The sequence below is a fragment of the Schistocerca gregaria genome, chromosome 1 (genome assembly GCF_023897955.1).
Source record: "Schistocerca gregaria isolate iqSchGreg1 chromosome 1, iqSchGreg1.2, whole genome shotgun sequence".
NCBI classification, from domain to species: Eukaryota; Metazoa; Arthropoda; class Insecta; order Orthoptera; family Acrididae; genus Schistocerca; species Schistocerca gregaria.
Window position 1 is genome coordinate 435,827,491 of NC_064920.1, and position 22,130 is coordinate 435,849,620.

The following is a 22,130-nucleotide window of genomic DNA, read 5'->3' on the forward strand; positions in this document are numbered from 1 at the left end:
GACAGGGAAATGGGAGATGCCCGAGATGACACACAGTCTAAGTGAAAGAAAGGGTTTTATTTGCCAGGTAAAGTCATGTTTCCATCAATCTTATCAAAATTTGTTGAGTACATAGTCACAATATAGAGCGGTGACTTTTTCTTCATTTCCAGGTAGTTCATACATTTCATATCTTGTGATTTCCCAAACTGCTTGTTAGGAGATTTCAGCTGAGATGATGAGGTTTTTCTTCTACGTAACACAATTGGAAGAGGAAATCAACTGTTCCTTGCTCCGAGTTTTGAAGTGACGTATACAAGTTAAAGAAAATGTGGCTTAATGACTCCCTTCTGTATGTGTAATTTAATTCATGAATTAGATTATACAAAATTTCAATGGCAAAATACTGCCAACTGGTACTGTCTCTGACTGGTTAAAAGCATCTGATTGTGCAGTTCACATTATTGTATTAGATAAGCTCCTACGTTATCCTTATCAGGTGTAGTACTGGTTACTGATCTTTATCCTATCTAACTAAAATACTATTGACTGCCACAATAACCCTTGGGCATGTACGTAATGAAAAAGCATTTTCAAAGAGGAGATATACCATAGACATCAACTTTGGGTATTCTGTTGTTCTTGTTGCATATGTCATGATATAGCCAAGAATGTGAAACAGTTGTCTTGGCTGGGGATGCAAGTATTGTGAGCAAACCTAATGGAGGAACTCTGACACTTGAAACTGTAAATAAATTTTCGTGAAAATTAATAAACAGTTCTCTGCAAATGGACTGTCACTGAACTTGTATAAAAAAACAATAAATATAATTCTGCACTGCGCAAATTCTGACCACAAAGTTAAGAGAAAATCACTAAATGAAACAGAATATACTAAATTCTTAGGTACATATGTTGACTAGCCTCTTCCCTGCTGCTTCGTCCACATACTTGTTCGACATATATATTGCATACATCATCTCCTCCCTTCTCTCTTAGTCCATCTCCCCCTTCCACCCCCTCTGTCTGACCACCTCCTCCTTCCCCTATCTCTCTGTCCTTACCCCTCTCCTCCTCATTCACCTCACTGCCACTCTCTCCTCTATTCCTTTTCCTCCGGCCATCTGTCCTCCCTCATTCTCTCTCTGGCCACCTACTCTTCTTATCCTTTCTGCCCATCCCCTCCAGCTCCATCTCTCTATCCATCTCCTCCTACACCCCCCTCTCAACTTGTCTATCTCCTCCTGCCCCTATTTCTCTGTCAATCTCCTCTTGGCCCCCTCCCCCTTCCTCCATCTACTCTTCTTTTCCTGCCCCCTCATCCTACCCACTCTGCACTACATGGGAAAGGGTATTTCACATTGCACCATTTATTAGGATCTCTTCCTGGTCCAGTCACAGCAGGGAAGCTTCTGCATATGCCATAATTACTCTAATCTGGCATTTGCATTCCCTCACATATATATCCTAGATTCCTCACTTAATACAGAAGCTTTCACAGGGTACTTTGTGTCTATCTTCAAGCATCTGTCATTTCAGGTTTTTCAGCAATTCTGAGACACTATCTTGTGGGTCAAACAAACCTGGCACTATGTGTACTGCCTTCTTCACATTTATTGGGTAATATCTGTTAAAAGTAATTGGTATGGACCCCAAAACACTTTAACATTATTCTAGGCTGGGTCATCCCATAGTGTTCTAAGGAACCTCCTTTCTAGACCGACTGTATTTTCCCAACGTTCGGTGAATGAACTGGTCAGCCAGCACCTTTACCTACAACTGAGCCTAGGTGACCATCACATTTCATCTCTCTCAAAATTGTTACCTCTCCACATACTTGAATGTGTTGGTTGATTCCAATAGTGACTCACTGATTTTAGAGCTGCAATATACTATATTTTTGCATTTTGTGGGTTATTCTATTTTTCTGAATATTTACAAGTTGCTGGCTAAAGTGCACTTAAGGTGTCAGCAGCTCTATTTGAACACTAGACTTACAAAGAACTTCCCTGGTGCACACCTGATATTACTTCTCCTTCTGTTCATGAATCTCCATCCAAAATAACATGCTGAATCCTCCCTACCAAGAAACTCTTAACCTAGTCTGGTAGCCCATATGATTGTACTTTCATTAATTAGTGTTGGCTGGTAATGAGTCAAATGCCCAGTGGAAGTCAAGAAATGCAACATATATCCAACTGCAATGGCTTTCATGGTGTCACCTGACAAAAGTGCGAGTCGCTTTTCACACAACCACTGTTTTCAGTACATCTTGTTTGGTATGAAGGAGACCATTCTCTTCAATATACATCATTATGTCAGGTCAACAAATAAGTCTAAAATTCTACTCATTTGATTTTGCACTTATCAGTCATCTTATTTCCTACAAATAATATCTTGACTTTGAAGTCCTTGAGCTTACAATGATGTCAGACTTCAACACATACTACTCTACCAACTGAGATCTAATTTTAACAAATGGGCTGTTGTTCCATGGCAAAAATGTAAAATTTGCTATCAGAATCTTTTCTTGCCAACGCAATACTGCATCAACACTAAGGGATGGACAACAGTCAACATCAGCACTATCTTTCTTCTCACTGGGTTACATAACAGTACTATAACCCATGTGTCACCTCTCCCCTACTCTTTTAACAGGTTTTACATGCATCATCTATCCTTCCATCTCTTAGCTGCTACCATTTATTTTAATTTTTTTCCCCCTCTATCAATAGTTGGTTGATTTGGTGGAGAGCACAAAACAATGAGGTCATCGGATTACGAACGGATGGGGTAGGAAGTGAGGCGAGCCCTTTCAAAGAAACCATCCCAGCATTTGCCTAGGAAAACCATGTAGAACCTAAATTGGGATGGCTGAATCCGGGTTTGAACCAGTGTGCTAACTACTGTGCCACCTTAGTACCATGAATTGTTACCTATCTTCCCATCATGTCTTAATGATATTTATGCAGGATACAACACATAGACGAACCTGTATTAGCATTTTTTCTATCTTGTTTGTTGCATAAAGACAATGACTGACTGAACAACTGCTACCTTGGGCTCATTAAAAGGAATATTAGGGTTTAATGTCCCGTTGGCAATGAGGTCATTAGGGATGAAGGAAATGTGCAAATAGTTGAAGTAAATCTGCAAATTGGTGAAGTAAATCTGCCATGTCCTTTCAAACGGCACATTCACCTTTGTAAATTAGGGAAAGCATGCGAAACCTAAGTAGAGATGGCCAGATAGGGATTGAAACAATTCTGTTTGTGTTGGCCCAGAGGAGGTGGCTGCTAAAAACTATAATGGTTGCACTCCCAAAAAGAACAAGTTGCACCTGCACTTCCTACTGATGCAATGGTTTTCACTCACTAAACTGAAGTTTCAGTACCTTATTAAACTAGTCTGTTATCATGACTGTATCTATCTCTCGACAACCTCCTGCCATTTTCTTGCAATAGTCTGCAGATTTTACCTGTCACATCTTTCTGAAATATAGCTGTCTTTACACACAAAGACCTGAAATCCGATTCTTTCCTTCCATTTGTCATTATCAATTTTCATCCCATCATTCAGGTCTCTACGTTGGTATGCAAAGTACATTTTCTTCTAGTTCAGTTGATTGTGTCAGCTCTTCTGTTTGAATTAGCATGGTCATGATAAGCAGTTCAATCTTGTATTTTACAAGCTTATAAACAAGGTCCAATATGCTGTAGGTAAGGATTGGCACATGGTTGCCATATTTCTTAAATTTTTGGAGGCTCTGTGTTCCATCTATAGATATACTGGCAAAAAGTCACTAAGCATCTGTACAACATCAAATTTCTCTAGTTTTATCATCATGGTCACTTCACGAGATGTATATGGGAGGAATTAATAGTCTCACTTAGTTCCTACTTTTCAACAGTAAGCCTTTCCACAATGGGACAATGTCTAACATGTAGCATCTTGCCATTGGAATTGGACGAGTACCTCATGTACAGATTAAACAAACCTATGGCTAAATATGCAAATCAACACTATTGGTGACTGAGTAAAGTGGAAAAATGAGAAAATTTAAGAGTGCAGTACTCATCACCTACAGTAGCAATTCCTTTTACTCGTAATAGAAACATTTAAAAGCAAAAAATAATAACCATAGTTTTTGGAACTACAAATTTCTTCTTCAGAGAACCAATCTACAGTATAGTTATGGACGACAGGATTAACATCTTGAACTTTCAAGTATTTCTATTAGCAGTGCTACAAACTGTGCTCTCTGGGCGTAAGTACTGTTCAACCATTTTTCTCTATGTAATTTTAACTATTGTTTACTATACCAACCCTGAGAATATAAAAGTAGGAAATATAACTGAGTTAACAAATTCCTGTCAAGTAGACCACCACCATAATTTTGAATGGTAATATATCAACTCATGACACATACACATCAAATAACAGATAATAATGTAAGCAGCTATAGTGGGAAGTCTGTGGAACATAATGAATTTATAATTAATTGAAGGAGTACCGCTAACAATTCATCAAATAGAAGAGACAGTGAGTCATTGAAAGGCACATAAACAAGACTGAAAATTTGGCTAACTGTTGAGCAAATCATCCTGAGAGAGACGCCACAGTTTTACGATGCAGTGACACAGGTAGTCAGCCAGCACAATGTTGTAGGCGTGTGTGTGTGTGTGTGTGTGTGTGTGTGTGTGTGTGTGTGTGTGTGTGTGGAGGGGGGAGGGGGAGAGAAGAATTTGTCAAAAAGCTAGCCACATTTTCCGTGTTGTTTGTGTGCATTTTAACAACTCTATGCTTCTACTACTAGGTTAGTTGTTATTTGTATTCAATTATTTACAAGGTCAGTAGCTATATTAGTAGTACTGGTACTATTCCAGATTAAATGATCTCTTGAAACTAATTGTGACTATTTAGATGTAAGCAAATGCAAAGTAACGCATGTAAGTAGAGAAAAGTTGCGAGTACTGTTTCAGTATCTGATCATTGATAAATAACTTCAATCACACAACTGTAGTACAACAAAGTGCTTTAAAATAAACTAAACACTTGACATAGTAAGAATGGAAAAAGGCCAGCCTGTGATTTATTAGGATGACACTTATTAAGGAAGTACCACAGAAGAATGTGTTTGGATCCATCTCTCATTAATATATATCCAGTCAACTTCACTGAAGAAAATTATAAGTAAAAAATTATCGCACATTTGTGGCTGGTTTATCTGCTCAGTGTCAAAAATGATAAATATATTCCAACAGAATAATTTGTAAGAAATATATTGCACATCATGTGCACAGCTGCTTTTATAATTTCAAAATCTTAACAGAAGATGCTAGAAGATACAGGTCCCCCAAAATATGTATAACAAATAGACCGAGGTGGGGGGAAAAAAGCCTGTTCAGAAGTTGTTCTCAAAGGCAGGAGTACTGAGTCACCTTAAAATTAACATCTGGGGACACACTGTTGTGTGAAGGTACTACGGAAAATGTTTTCTGTTTTGCACACAGATGCTACATAAGGACTGACAGCAATATATGCCAAGGAAAAATAATTTGCAAGAATTAGCTTCTGAAGCAGTACGATACAGATATATTTCATAATCAACGTTTATACATTTCAAACATATATATTTAAATGTAGATGTTAATCTGTATAGCACACACATCAACTTTGGAACTCCAACAGTTATACATGATCCTCAATATATTTTATTGGCACTATAGAGATCGTAAGCAAATAACAATTCACATATAATACACACTTTACAGTGTATTTCTACATAATATATAACAGCAGTATTCTAAAAATATACTTTCAATCTTTATCTTAAGTGATTTTTTTTTTCAGTACACATTTCGTATCATTCTCAGGGACTGATTTTGCCTTTAAAATATAGAGTGCTTAACCAACCCTGAAACTGTCTTATAAATTTCAAACCACTAGTTGCAATAATTGGATGTAATAATACTAATGCAGTAACTGTTACAATACACAGCAAACTACACATCAAATTAAAAAAAAAAGGGTAACAGGAAAAAGTTGACAGGGTTTGAGCATACTTCGCTTTCAACTGCAGCATAAAAGAATGTCTGTGTAACAGTGGGAATGATAGGAGACAATGCAAAATAGCCATCTGCAATGGTGGTGTCTTATGGATGTTAACTGTCACAAAAAGCCAACACACTTGTGACAATCATGACTATCATGTGGGGACCACACTGCAACACATTAAAAATCATACCCACACATATCCATCTACACAGCTATCAGGTGGCGACCATTTTTGATTTCTGTAATTACATCTTGGGCCTCTCATTCTGATGGTGATAGCTTCTGGTGGTTTCAACAACTGTGCACAAATATAAGGTAGTGATGTCAGAGATGGAAACAGTGAAATGAGGCAGAGACCATGTTGTTGAAATGATAGAAACTGGTGCTATTGTATGTGGGGGGGGGGGGACTGAATGAAAGAAACACGACATGGACAATAATGGATCTTATTTGTAACTCAGATAAAACACTTCAGAAGGAAACAGATTTTCACTGAACACCACTCTGAAAATTACTTTTCTTGAAAATACCAAAAAGGAAATTAGTTGCTTACAGATTCATTTACCTGCAAATATTTTATTTTATTTTCCATTCCACTTTTCTCCAGTCAGCTGGTATTAGTCCAATTTAAAGCAACTTTCATGCTAACAAAACTACATTGCTCTTGGAGCAGCATTAACATGTATGGGTGTTCGCAAATTTTCTAGTAACAAAATCATTCACCCCACAATATTTTGTCGGGCTACGACTGATTGCCTACCAAGTGGCTGCATATGCTAGTATCAACTCTGCATCTTCTCAGGAAGCTTCTAAGCCAATGTTGCGAGGCTGAGTTGGCACTATGTGGCTACTACCTGGTACACTGGCATTAGTTGCAGTTTCAGACTGCTGAAGAGGAAACACTATGACAGGTGCACCAAATATGACTAAGACCAGTATGTTAAAATGTTTTTGCCTAAACCGAATAAACCTAAATTATCCATTGTTCAGAGTAATTCCTACCTTAGTGCCTCACTCTTTAATCAGTCTTCTTTATGCTTAGAAAATAAAAATTTCAGTGGGTGATACATTAGAGAACAGGAAAATATTCAAAGTCTGTCAAGCTACATGAGCAGCATTAAAGATTGAGGACAAGAGATTCATAAAAGTTAAAATGCAATATCAACAACAAACTCACAATCAAAATGAAGCTACATAATTCACCTTAAATTACAATGGCTTCGCGGAGTGAAATGGTTGAAACACTCTTGTGGACTACGAGAGCCAAACACTACAAAATACAAATAGTATAAGTAGTACACTGAGAGCAGTTCATCAGCTTTATAAAACAGAAAAGTTTTGCTTTTACTACAGAGCATATCCAACAGTCACAGAAGAATATAACATACCTACTGAAACAAAATTTTAAAAAGTACAAAATTGTTAAGGAATCATTTAAAATCAGTAATACAAGTTGGCAACTAACTGTATGCTAGTCCTATGTACATTCTTTAACACATACAACTGAGAATGACAGAAATGTGTGCTCTCACTTAAAAGGATACTTCAAGTTAAGACTACTTCTCAACAGACACTGACAGAGAAACATCAACAGTTGAAATATAAGGTACTTAAAACAAGAATACTTTTATTACCTTTGTGTGGATTTTTCATCTATACTTACATATCTATCAAATTTGCAATGTACAAAAACCACATTTCTGCTTTGATCCTCACATAAAAATTTAAGATATAACTGCAAACATGTGGGGAATCAGTAAATTTTTATGTTTTAAAATATGTTCCGTTTTGCAATATTTGCCCACCTGGAATACAGTATCAGATACTTTCTATGGGTCTATTCTTCAAAATCTATTTCTTCACCATTTTTGTTTTATTACTAATGATAATTATCAGCAGTCTCAATATCACCACTCAGACAGAAAATGTGTGTGTATGTATGTTGTAGTGTCACTGATTTAAGCAAGTTATTAAGTTACCTCCACTTGTTACAGAATCTGTACGTGTTATCACTGTGTGGCTTTGGACATAGTTACATACATTTCGTGCTTACAGAAATATTGCAACAACAAATCGAAATATAAATACATTTTCTCTCTATCTTGCATAGCACAGCCAATCATTTGCATTCAAAAAGTTTCAGCACCATTCCAAAGTAGTAATTCAAATAATATGGTGACTTGCCATTTCAGTGCAGTAACAGCAGCATCATAACTGGCACAGTTTTCACTACTTTAAATACTCGTACAATTTCATTCTGCATCATTATTACAATTTCAACAAAATATTTAATCATAATCCCCTTGCATTGATGCATTCATACAGTCTCTAGTTGGGGAGAAAAATAATAGTAATAAGAGCTGGAAAATAATTTTAAGACATCAATTACTTGTTTTGATTGAAATATCTAAAACTTGTATGTGCACAGTTTTAAAGGTAGTGGGACCAAGTACATTGCAACTAGAAACAGACAAATAGTTTTTCCTTCAGTTATTACTACAATGAGAACACAAGAAAAAAGCTTATTTCTTGACACAGCAACAAGTTAAATTTACTATTTTAATTTTTTTTAATATCTACATTCTTTTCATGCCGTTTCTCAATTAGGCAAAGGTCTTAAAACCGATGCAACTCATTTACATCTTGACAGTCACAGAGCACCTACCAATAACTTCTCTTAATAAAGTACCTAAAATTCAAAAAACACCAACCATATAAAATAGGTATTCAGAAAAGGTCTGCTGATTGTGAAGAACAATAAACTAATGCATGCTATACAATTGATAAACATCTTCAAAATGTTCCAAAGCAGACATTTATTGCACTTTTCCTGGTCATGAAATTATCTAGGTGTCACACAAACTTCAGAAATGAGCTAAGTGCCAGAAACTCACCATTTAATGTAACATGACAACACATAGAAATTCCAACATGTATAAGGATTACTGCAGTAAAATGGATTTATACAATGTATAACATCAAAATATCAATTCCATTAAACAGTTGCCTTTAATAAATGTTGTTGTAATGTCACAAGTTTACACTCTGCACAGAAGTAGTAGTAGTGGTATTGAAGGTGTAGTACAGTTATGTAAGAAAAAGTATAAGAACGCTCTAGTGAATAACAATTATATTCTACAGTGATGTAAACAGTCCTTCAATAGTTTATATACAAAATATACAAATGTTAAAGACTGTACATTGAAACATTAGGAGTAACACATTAAAACATTTAAGTCAACTGAAAAAGAATTAAACCACAAATAGTGACAAAAAAACTCTTTTTTTTACTCTTTTGTTACAACAACACGCGAATAAATGGACAACACTGCAACTGCAGAACACACACACACACACACACACACACACACACACACACACACACACACACACACACACACACACACACAGAGAGAGAGAGAGAGAGAGAGAGAGAGAGAGAGAGAGAGAGAGAACAGAAGCTTATAACAACAGATAACTACACGAATGTCTATCTAGTACTTTTCAGTCAAGTTCCAAGTATATCACTCATCACACACATGAGACATTTGCTTTGGTATAAAGTGTGAAAACACTGAAGGACCACAGTATAAGAAGCAAATACTGCAAATATGTTTACCTGCCAGCAGAAAATACTTAAAACATAACAATTTTTTGTCAAATTGTTCAAAAATTCACGATTCATTTTCCTGTAGCAGTTTCCATTCATATTCAATCACCGCCTTATCACAAATATCATCAGACACATACCCCTACCAATCTATTATAGATGTAATACATGTTAATATTTAGATGATCAGTCTTCCAAAAAAGAGTATGTTTTTCACAAATGCATTAGATTGGCACAGCTCTTAAAAAGTAGCCTACTTAGCACACTACTTGTCCGTAACTCAAGTTTATCACATATAAAAAAAAAAAAAAAGAGTAAAAATTGTTAACATCTGCAAGAACATACAAAAAATAGCAATTTAAAAACATATTTACAACACAGTGCACAAGAAACTTAATAATAATTTACCTAGTGCTAAAAGTATGTAAAGGGGGAAAATAAAATATGTACATGAAGCAATTATACTGTCTCAGTTTCAAACATTCACAGAAAAATATGACATGAGTTGTTCAGTACCATTCTAACATCAAGTGCTGAATTTTACAGTGGTAGTGGAGGTATCCTAAACCATGTTAAATTTCAACACCGAAGACTTGGGTGATACATACATGGCACCAACAAGAGGTATGATGTACACGAATCGTGTAATTTGTACTACAGTACTAATATGGTACTATCTGAGCCTGATCCGTTATTGAAGCAATCCGTTTCATCTTCATGGTGTAAAAAATAGACCAAATCCCAAAGCACATGTGCCCACTATCAGAAATGCACTACTCTACAAAGTTGACCTAAGATACCTGTCTACATTAATCTGCTTTTCTTACTGCCATGATTATTAGTTTAAATCTGAAGTAATATGACAATTCTTTGGAAAACATACAAAAATTTTACTTCTGATGGCTGGCATAACAGGACACAGACTGCAGTCCAAACATAATCTGCACCTTGTTTAGTGACAACATGAGCCACAATCTTGGGCATTTTAAGTAGAAACAGTAGTTCCGCCACTGCTGGTTTTTCAATGTTTCATATCTACATAGAGGAAATTGTGTGATTTGTCTGGGATTTGGTCTTCTCTATTTTAGCAGCCAATTATTTTTTCCTCCCTTTTTACATATACTAAGGAAACAAATGTATACAGATACAACTTATAAAATGAATTCTATAAAATGATTGCACATATAAGCTCTAAAGACTTTACACTGTAGTAAAACAATACAGTAATAAAAATAATAAACATCCATCATCACTCGTTAAACTGAAATACTTTTAAATCTAGCCATGTGCGAAATGTGGGGAGGAATACATTACACTTAGTGCATTTGTTATTTTATCACACATATGATAAAACAAAATGCTAATTTGTCTTGAATCGACAAATCATTGATTTATTAACTGTACAGTTTAAGAGTTTTTATGGCTTTTCTCATCAGAATATAAAGGTCACAAAACAAAACTCCGCTGGAAGTATATGATCAGAATTACAAAAGAAATCTCATTCTCAATTGCACTAAAATGAAACAACAAATCCGCTCAACATACATATGTATTAACAATACCTATAACAAATTTAACAAATTAAAGTTAAGGAATACAATATTAAAAAATAAATCTTACATCACATTTGGCTTCAAACATATCAAAGAAAAGAAATTGATTAGGTCTGAATCTAAAAGGTAGTCTTCAGACCATACCATTAGTTTCCTTATTACATAATGACCACATAAATACATTAAAATGCATCACTATACATAAGAAAGATTGCGCTCCACAAGAACAAGCCTATTTCACATTCACATTGCACGATATGGTCCTTGCATTTTTAGAAAATGTATTACCAGTGATGGACCACCAGCTACAATTTCCGGAGGTATTTGGGTCAATGGACAGTTTTCAATACTCATTATTTGAAGATTGCTGCAAAGTGCCAATTCAAATGGTAAGTTATGGAGGTTTGGGTTATCATTAATGTACAATGATTCCAAATTTTCCAAGGTACCAATTTCTTCTGGTAAATAACTTAAATTATTTTCACCAACACTTAAATAATCCAAATTGGTTAAATGCCCTATAGCTCTTGGTAATGTTGTCACTTGATTTGACTGAAGAATTAGTTTCTGCAAATCTTTTAAAAATCCTATCTCATTTGGCAAAACATCAATTTTGTTCTCTTCTAAGTCTAAAACTCTGAGTTTCCTCAAATTACCAATACTAGCAGGAATCCTTTTCAATAGGTTATTTGAAAGTATCAGCACTTCCAATGAATGAAGATACTGGATGTCATCTGGAATTTTTGTTAGCTGGTTAGTGCCAAGATTCAGCTCCACCATATTTGTCCATGTTCCAACATCCAGGGGTAGTGATGTAAGTTGGTTTTCTTTCATATTTAATTTTGTAAGGTGTTTTGCACGAGAAAATATGCCATATGGGATTTTATCTATTTGATTATGTTCCAAATTAATGGAATCTACATTTGTAAACTGTGCTGGGCCACCTGCTGGATATGATGTAAAACCATTTCTGGACAATGTAATACTTGTTAAACATGAGAGGCTAGATAATAACCCATCAGGAAGTTGTGATATATTATTACCTTCCACATTAAATTCATCCATGTGAACACAGTTACTTAATGATTTTGGGACAGCTGTGAGTTGATTGTATCGAAGACCAAGCCTGATCAATGCCTGTAAATTTCCAATAGATTCTGGTATATCTAAAAGATCATTGTGTTGAAGATCTAATGTGGAAAGCTGGACACAATTTCCTATCTCCTCAGGAAGGTGCTCAAGATGATTATGTGATACGTCAAATGTTACAAGATTAACTAACTTCCCAATACCTGCAGGAAGTTCTTTTATCTTATTTTCTCTGAGACTTAACATTGTTAAATTTGTCAGGTTTCTAATTCCATCTCCAACCACTTTTATTCTGTTAAATCTTAGAAACAATGTCGTCAAAGAGGTCAATTTGTACACAACATCCGGTATTTCATTCAATTTGTTGTGTCTCAAGTCTAGAACTTTAAGAGATTTTAAGCCTGCTAGGGAATCCGGCAAGCTTGTCAATGAATTTTCACTCAGTGCAAGTGTCTGCAAATTTACTAAGCAACCAATTTCTGGAGGCAAAGTTGCCAACTTATTGCCATACAAATAAAACTCTACCAGATGTGTCAGATCACGGACTGTTGCAGGAAGCTGTGTTATACTTGACTTACTCAAATCCAGTCTGGGTACGCCTCCTTCTTTGCATCTTAAAAAGTCCTTCGCAACATCCAGATCGGCTAATATTGGCTTATTTTTCTTCACAGTAGGTTTGGGTTTGTTTGATTCTGGATGTTTTACGGTGACAACCTTCGGTCGAGCACCATCACCGCTGCCTAAAGATCCGGAAGACAGTTTCTTCTCTTTCACACTTTCCTTACCGTCCTTAGAAGAAGCGTTGATGGACGATCCTGACGCCTGTTCCGATGATTCCGGCATTATTGCGGCTTGCAACCACTGGAAAAAGCTACTGTATCTTCTAGGCAGCCGCTTTTTATTTCCACTTCTGAACTTCACGTTGCACGCACTAACGACAACGGCTTTCACAAACACAAATAGTGTGCTTCTGTAGGGCTATTGCCATTTTTTTTAGAACGACGACGCTCCAAGCCAACACAACAGCACTGTCAATATAATGTCACCAATAACTTTTAAACCTCGTTGAGCATCACTTTTAAAAACCCAAAAACGACAGCAGAATTCTAACAGAACACAATTTCAGTTCCTGACGCCTCAATTAACCTTACTGCGTATTTCGTGCCCAAAGATATTAGATCTCAATATGAAACACCTCTGACATAGCGTGCCATAATCCAAACAACTACAGAATTGACAGATAGAGAGAGATGAACCGAGGCAGTCGACGTTGCCAGTTCTTACTAAGACATGTCATCCGCATGATTTCTTCAACCATGATCGTCGGAGAAATGTTCTGGAAAATAATTCTCAAAACAGATTCCATTTCTGAATTTTTCTCGACATGATTAATATACTATAGCAGTATAATAATTTTATCGTCTAGTGAGACTGTTACAATTATACAGAATCTCATAACTAAGTCCGCGCATATTTCTTCTGTGTTGACTGATCGTAGCGTGTGGAGAGGAGATGTCGCAGATACGAACTGTACGAAATCCTGGAATTGGAATTATGAGCAACATAAGGTTGTGAGCGCGAATCGAATGTGCACACATACAACACAACATGTGGACTGGAAATCACCGCAAATCTGACTTGAAACGTGTCTGAGTCGGTTGTTTGTTCAGACTGATGTCTCTCGTCTTGTTCTAGAGAGTTCACTGCTGTATTTACTGAAATACATAGGGGCCATATATGCCAGTGTAAAGTTAAAAGGAAAAAATATAGCAATTGGGATACGATGCTAGATGCTTGTAATTCTAAGAATCTGTAACAGGTTGCTAGTAGACTTCAAGCAGGGAACTGAAAAGTCCCCAGATAGTCAGGAACAAAGTAAAAGATACCATATTAGCCACTCCTTTGATCTGTTAGAATATGTGGAATGTACACTCCTGGAAATTGAAATAAGAACACCGTGAATTCATTGTCCCAGGTAGGGGAAACTTTATGGACACATTCCTGGGGTCAGATACATCACATGATCACACTGACAGAACCACAGGCACATAGACACAGGCAACAGAGCATGCACAATGTCGGCACTAGTACAGTGTATATCCACCTTTCGCAGCAATGCAGGCTGCTATTCTCCCATGGAGACGATCGTAGAGATGCTGGATGTAGTCCTGTGGAACGGCTTGCCATGCCATTTCCACCTGGCGCCTCAGTTGGACCAGCGTTCGTGCTGGACGTGTAGACCGCGTGAGACGACGATTCATCCAGTCCCAAACATGCTCAATGGGGGACAGATCTGGAGATCTTGCTGGCCAGGGTAGTTGACTTACACCTTCTAGAGCACGTTGGGTGGCACGGGATACATGCGGACGTGCATTGTCCTGTTGGAACAGCAAGTTCCCTTGCCGATCTAGGAATGATAGAACGATGGGTTCGATGACGGTTTGGATGTACCGTGCACTATTCAGTGTCCCCTCGACGATCACAAGAGGTGTACGGCCAGTGTAGGAGATCGCTCCCCACACCATGATGCCGGGTGTTGGCGCTGTGTGCCTCGGTCGTATGCAGTCCTGATTGTGGCGCTCACCTGCACGGCGCCAAACACGCATACGACCATCATTGGCACCAAGGCTGAAGCGACTCTCATCGCTGAAGACGACACGTCTCCATTCGTCCCTCCATTCACGCCTGTCGCGACACCACTGGAGGCGGGCTGCACGATGTTGGGGCGTGAGCGGAAGACGGCCTAACGGTATGCGGGACCGTAGCCCAGCTTCATGGAGACGGTTGCGAATGGTCCTCGCCGATACCCCAGGAGTAACAGTGTCCCTAATTTGCTGGGAAGTGGCGGTGCGGTCCCCTACGGCACTGCGTAGGATCCTACGGTCTTGGCGTGCATCCGTGCGTCGCTGCGGTCCGGTCCCAGGTCGACGGGCACGTGCACCTTCCGCCGACCACTGGCGACAACATCGATGTACTGTGTAGACCTCACGCCCCACGTGTTGAGCAATTCGGCGGTTCGTCCACCCGGCCTCCCGCATGCCCACTACACGCCCTCGCTCAAAGTCCGTCAACTGCACATACGGTTCACGTCCACGCTGTCGCGGCATGCTACCAGTGTTAAAGACTGCGATGGAGCTCCGTATGCCACGGGAAACTGGCTGACACTGACGGCGGCGGTGCACAAATGCTGCGCAGCTAGCGCCATTCGACGGCCAACACCACGGTTCCTGGTGTGTCCGCTGTGCCGTGCGTGTGATCATTGCTTGTGCAGCCCTCTCGCAGTGTCCGGAGCAAGTATGGTGGGTCTGACACACCGGTGTCAATGTGTTCTTTTTTCCATTTCCAGGAGTGTATTAGGATATAAGTAGTATTAGAACATATTGAGTTATCAGATATGTGAATATAGCTTAGTTCGTATTACGTTCTATTTCGCTAAATGCCTGCTGGGACGTTAGTCGACGCTTCTAAATCTTTATAACTTCTTCCTGTTGCCGTGAACTTCAGTGTTACTTTCAGAAACTTAGGTAAAGTGCAGCTTCACATGGAGGCTCTGTTTGGGTAGTAATTATCGTGTGGAAGCGAAACTTCGTAGATATTCTAATGCGTTAATGCGGAACCGATTTATGCTGGAATAAAAATAATTCCAATTTTGGCCACAAGGTGCAAATCTGGTGCTGTACACTCTCTGTATGACATTGTATGACATCCACACTGTTATTTCACAAGCCATAACATGAATAAACACTATGACTGTCGAGCAGAGAGACTGTGTGCTATCGATGAAACAGTTTATGTGGACAGCAGCAATTACAGTGTTGCATTGTGTGAGTGTTGCCTATGGCAAATCTGAGGAGAGGACCGATGCCATTAAAAGGTTTAAAGAAGATGATAACGAAATTCGAAAATATGTGTGAGCTTGGTGTGGCATCTGGATGAGGAAGGTGTTCTATCCTAGTGGAATTTATTGACAGGTTTTGTGTCGCTGTAACTTACCATGCAGAATTTGCCCCAGTAGTGGTAGTGCTCATGCAACAACACAAGAATTGTCTGCCCCTTGGTGAACAGTATGGAAAGCTTTGCCGTCTATTTTCTAACGGTACCCATACATGATCCAGACGGTGCAGCAACTGAAACCTCATCATTCGCACAATGTTCTGAATTTGCTCTTCAGTTTCTAGCAGGGATCAAAGTTGATGACATGTGACCAGATAATATTATCTGGAATTATAATGAAACCCAGACCTTTAGCTGCTTACAGGAGTTGATAAATATCAGCTGGGACGCTCGAAAATTGTGTGCCCCGATCGGGACTCGAACCTGGGACCTCCTGCTTACATGGCAGATGCTCTAACCGACCTCTTTTTTGTAGATCTCAATTTGTTCTATATTATTCGTTGAATTTATTTGGGGTAGACGGCCGATGACACCCATTCAGTTCTTTGTTGATCCGTTTACTCAGTTTTTTTATTACAGAGGATAGCTAACCCTGTGACCGAGCATGCTGAGCTACAGTGCCGGCGCCGACTGAGACACTGAGGACACAGACAATGGTGCGATACAGGGACGTATCTCAACTGTCTCCGTTGATGTTCCTCAACGACTGCAAGCAGCTGAAGGTCTGGATTTCATCATAATTTCATTCTTCAAGAGCTACAAGATCACCAGTGGTATCTGTACAGATACCAGCTTTGTAATATTATATGGAGTGACAAGGCACTTTTAACATTACAAGATGTAGTGAATACACAAACTGACGAATTGGAGTACTGTTGAACCGCATGTTGTGGAAAAAGAGCAATTGAACTCTCCATATGTGGCTGTGTGGTATTGATGAACAAGCACCTTTATTCTTGGTCCATTTCTCTTTGGAGAGAATACACCCAGAGGGCCTGTCAAGTGCACTGTGGCAACAGCATGGTACTGAGACCTCCTTGTAAAGCATGCGATTTCTGCTTTGGAAGAGCGCTACTGTGTGGTAACCACTGTTTTCATGCAAAATCGAGCAACTCCTCATGTCACTCGCCCAGTGAAAGATCTGCTTAATGCAGCCATCCACGAAATTGATATCTCTAGAAATTTTCAAGTTGCGTAACCTGCAATTTCTCCTGATCTTAACCCATGTGATTTTTGGCTCTGGGATATCTAAAAGAACGCATTGACTACGGACATATTCGGTCACTGTCTGATCTGAATGCCAGTATACAGGAACATATTGCTAAGATTCCACCAGAACTGCTGTGAGCAACAGTTGATCACAGTGTTTTAACGAATGCAAATTCTCATTGGTGTCTATGGTGCTCATGCTGAAAAAACTGTATAAGTGGCGGTTAATAATAAATTCAACATCGTGCCATTTTCATTTGTCTGACATTTTATGTCCATGTCTCGTTGCTAATCCACTACATATGGAAACATTTCTGTTCGTCTTTCTTAATTCACAGCGCCAGATTTACAAAATTAGAATTAATTTTTTTCCAATGTCGTTCGGTTCCACATTGAAAATTTAGAATATCTGCCAAACTTTTGCTGCCATGTGATAATTACAGTCCACACTGGATCTCCATGAACAGCTACACTTTAAATTATGACTGCCCAGTACTTTGCTGTATTATGTCTGAGTTACAAGTGTCGATAATTGATATTGAATGCCTTTATGGCCATTCACAAATAATTTCGTCAGTTGGTGTGTTCTCCCTGCAACACGCTAAGTATATTAATATGTGAAATTACCACTTCATAAGGAGAAACAGAATTTAAATGGGAGTATTTTAAGTTAGACTTGAGTGAAAAATAGAATTTTCTGTACCCAACGATATTAATTTATTTTTTTCCAACACATAAAAAAAGTACATGAACTTAGATTGTTACATTTTACATGTCAGTCTTTCTGCCAAAAATTAGCAGTATGACACTCTGGATTTAAAATCCGCACATTATTAAGTTACAAAGGCACAGTTAATGAAAACTACTAGCACAAGAGATCACACCTTTTTTAGTGTTTCAGAATTTACACTACATTATTGTTTCCACTACATGTCTTAAGAGGATTATACTTCGATCAACAGGTGGATTTATGTCAGATAATAAGGTCTTATTGCCACCACATGTTTCAGATTAATATTACTCAACCGTCAGTTGGGTTTATGTCAGTTACTATGGCTTTATTGTCACTACATGTTTGGGGTGATTATACATCAATCATCAGGAGGATTCATGACAATTATTTCTCAATTCACGAGGTATGGTTTTTCAGACTGTCTGAGAATTAGCGAATTTCATGGGAATGGTGATAGAGAAATTTCAGTTTCTTTTAAAATGACGCAAGATCAGCTGTATAGGAACAATATTACTATGGCAAGAGTGGTGTCGGATATTTTAAGAGATCCTTATCCATATCGATTTGAAGGACACTGAGTGATAAGACCGTACTGTAGCTTCCTGATCTTCTTGCTGCAACCAGAGCTCTTGGGCATAGTGTGGGACCTGAACAAATCTGGAATTTACTAATTAATGATACAATGTTAGAGATAATACTATGACTCTAAAATCTCAGACTTGAACATGAATGTGTACAATGGAAAAGGATAAATGCCATGGATACGAGAATGTGGATATGATTGAACCCAAAGCTTCTTTGGATTCCTCATCTATACATCTTGAGGCCAGCGTGCCATGAAGGTCCCACTGTTAACACCAGCTTAAATGGTCCAGCCATATAGGACCATTTCCATGCAGGGTAGGATCGTGATAGTGTGCCAGGGAATGTGAGTAGACCACTGGTATCTTAGACAAACAGCATCAAAAATAAAAATATTTCATTAAAACTTATGTGACTACAGTCACAGGATCTGAGTGGACGTGCTGGCCACATTATCTCACAGCATTTAGGGAGGACATTGGTGAAGGCTATTGGCCCTTGATGTTGGCGCCCACGAATGCTGACTCCAAAGCAGCAAGTGCTCCAGTCCACAGGGTATGCCTGTTCATGGAAGGAGCCAGTGTTGTTGCAACTTCCAGATTGTTTGCAGGGGGAGCCAGTCACCAGTAGTGGATCTCGACCCTCCAAATGACAGAGCTTGGCGACAAGGTGCATGCACCAACATAAACAGAAAGTTGGCTGTACCGCCCTGGTCTCGTTCTGCTGCCCTCCAGAGCAAGACTCTGGATGCTGCAGTACCAGGAGGTAACCAGCCAGCAGAGAAGCATCAAGTCCAAGAAAGACGACTTGGCCCTAGCAGAAGGTGTGATGGTGGAAGACCAGACTTGTAGAAGCTGCATGGAGCCCATATCACCCAGTCGCCTGGAGTGGCCTTCTCATCCCTGTGGGTGCTGCTGGGCTGCTCTCTCCTTTGCTAAAATTAATGGTTATTTATAACGGTTCATGGCTCACTTGTTGCACAAGTGCACTGTCTCCAAGCACTCTTGCAACAACAAATCCACGGCCTTGTGGAGTTGAAGTGGCTTGGCTCATCATGTAAGACCTTCGTTTTACCCGTGTGTTGCATTATTACAGTGCTTGGCCTAGGCCACTGTGTGCTGTATAAACAGCGTCGTTGTAGCAGCCAGCATACCAATACCCGCCAATTGTCTTCGAATGCTGTGGCTGGACTGCTGGTTTTTTTGTGGTAACGCCCAAAAAATAGTGGTGGAGCTACAATTTATTTTTAAACCGCCCAAGAGGATGCCTCTGCTATTTGGGCAACAGATAGGACAGGAGGGGATATTTTTCATTTCGTTATGAGTCAAGACGGATTCTATAGCCTCCTTTCGAAACTTCATTTCGGTAACCATCAAGATAGAGATGAATGGGTAGCAGCTGACTAGCAGCAACAGTGTCTGACACTTTTGAAATATTTATAGAAAAATGACAGACAGCTTGCACTGTGGTACCCTTCAAAGGGAAGTGCAGATTCAAGGTCTGGTTGGCCAAGAAACCTTGCAAATACAGAATAAAAATTCAGAACATAGTTGACTAAAAAACGTATTTTCTGCATGGCTATATTTACATGGGCGAAGATTAGGATGGAACGACTCTCCCAAAAAGGATAGAAACTATTTACTCTTCACCCAAGTATGCTTCCGATTTCTTACATAAGACAACAGAACGCTTCGAAATGTGGTGACTGATAATTGTAGAATTTGCACAAGTGATGGATAAATGGATTGATCCTGGTTGTCACAATGAGGCAAACTAAAAGATACATACCCAATGAATTTCGGGCTAACAGACTTTGTGTAGACTCCAGTCATTACGGGTTCACAAAAAAAGACACTACTTTAACACATTCCATAGAAAACAGAGCTGTTAAACTACTGTGTAGTATGCCCAAAAATGTGGAAACGCAAAACCTGGAGACTATTCACTTTTACAAAGTAACGAAAAGGAGAGTAGACAGCCTTGATGAGAAGTGTTCTCTTTATAGTTCAGGAATGAGAACTCATCGATGTTCCATAGCGATAATTTATAGAATCTTAGATATCAGTTGTGTCAGCGATTAATTGCCGATTAATTGCGCTGCCCATTCGAGTCACCTGTTCCGGAAAATGTTCCCAGACAGCAGTATAGCGAAAAAGTGCAGCTGCGGAAGGACAAAAACTGTCGCAATTATCGCAGAAATGGCAAAAAAGGAAAAAGAAGAAATCGTAGACATTTTGAAAAATGGCCATTTTCTATTGCAACAGACGGTACTAACAAAGGGGATACTAATTTATATCCCATAGTTGTTACCGTTTATAATGAGACGACCCAAAAAATTGTAAGTACCTTATTATCACTCCCCAACTTAGAAGGCGATTCCACAGGTGTCAACATAGGAACACTTCTTCTCAACACACTGAAGGAATGTAATATTCCACTCAGTAACTGTATGTCAATAGGTTGTGACAATGCCCCTGTAATGGTTGGAATGAAAAACAGAGTTGCAGGTCTCTTGAAAAATCATATGCCTAACCTCTTTGTTGTTGGTTGTCCCTGCCATTTGTTAAATTTGGCAGCAAAAAAGGGAGCTGCATGTCTGCCATTCCAGATTGATGACTATTTACTGGACATATATTATTTTCTGCAAAAGAGTGCAAAGAGAAAGGAGAAACTGAAAGAATTTCAGAAGATGAAGATGAAAATATTGAAGCATGTGTGCACCTGTTGGCTTTCTGTGAGCAAATGTTTACTTTGGTTACTGGAACAGTGGAAGCCTTTGACCAGCCTGCTCAATTATGAAGTGAAGTCTGGTAAGAATGATCAGCTTTGGTTTCTCCAAACTTACCATATATCGAAGAGAAACAGTCACCAATTGAGAGTAGTGCCTCTTCAAGAAAAAGAGCTAGTGAATTACCAATTCCATGTTCATCTACATCAAAAATAAGTAAACAGGATTCCCCAATTAAGTACAACTTGTCTTGTGAAGAAAGGATTTTTATGTTTCTGTCATCAGATTTAAATATGGCTTTGTGTCTGTTTTTGTCAAATGTTATACCTACATTTGACAAAACAAATGTAACTTTGCAGTCAAGTGTACCTCACATTCATTTACTGCAAGATCTGCCGCTGGACATGTTACAGAATTTTATGTCTAAATTTGTACTACCTACAGTGATAAAATCCTGTTCTCCTTTTGGGGTTTATTACCAAAGCAGAAGAAACCAGAAGGATGATTGTGATTTGGTCATTGGCATTACAGTTGTACTTCTCAACTTGTGGATTGCCTCAAGCATGATGAGAAGGTGCAATTCTTCTCATGTGTTTGGAAATAATTAATTGCCACCTGTGACTACATGGTTCGCAAATTCCCATTGAAGAGTGAAATGCTGAGGAATGCAACAGTTGTGCAAATCAGATCTGTTTC

General features: G+C 38.7%; 1 protein-coding gene across 1 annotated transcript; it reads right to left on the reverse strand.

Annotated features, from left to right (window-relative positions):
• Nucleotides 1-5,546: 5,546 nt before the first annotated feature.
• Nucleotides 5,547-13,514, reverse strand: LOC126351350 (leucine-rich repeat protein soc-2 homolog). Its single transcript, XM_050002596.1, has one exon. The coding sequence runs from the start codon at nucleotides 13,129-13,131 to the stop codon at nucleotides 11,443-11,445; it is 1,689 nt and encodes a 562-aa protein (XP_049858553.1). The 5' UTR covers nucleotides 13,132-13,514; the 3' UTR covers nucleotides 5,547-11,442.
• Nucleotides 13,515-22,130: the final 8,616 nt, after the last annotated feature.

Bases quoted from the DNA above. Each gene is read 5' to 3' on its own strand.
- LOC126351350 (XM_050002596.1), bottom strand. From the start codon at position 13,131: ATGCCGGAATCATCGGAACAGGCGTCAGGATCGTCCATCAACGCTTCT.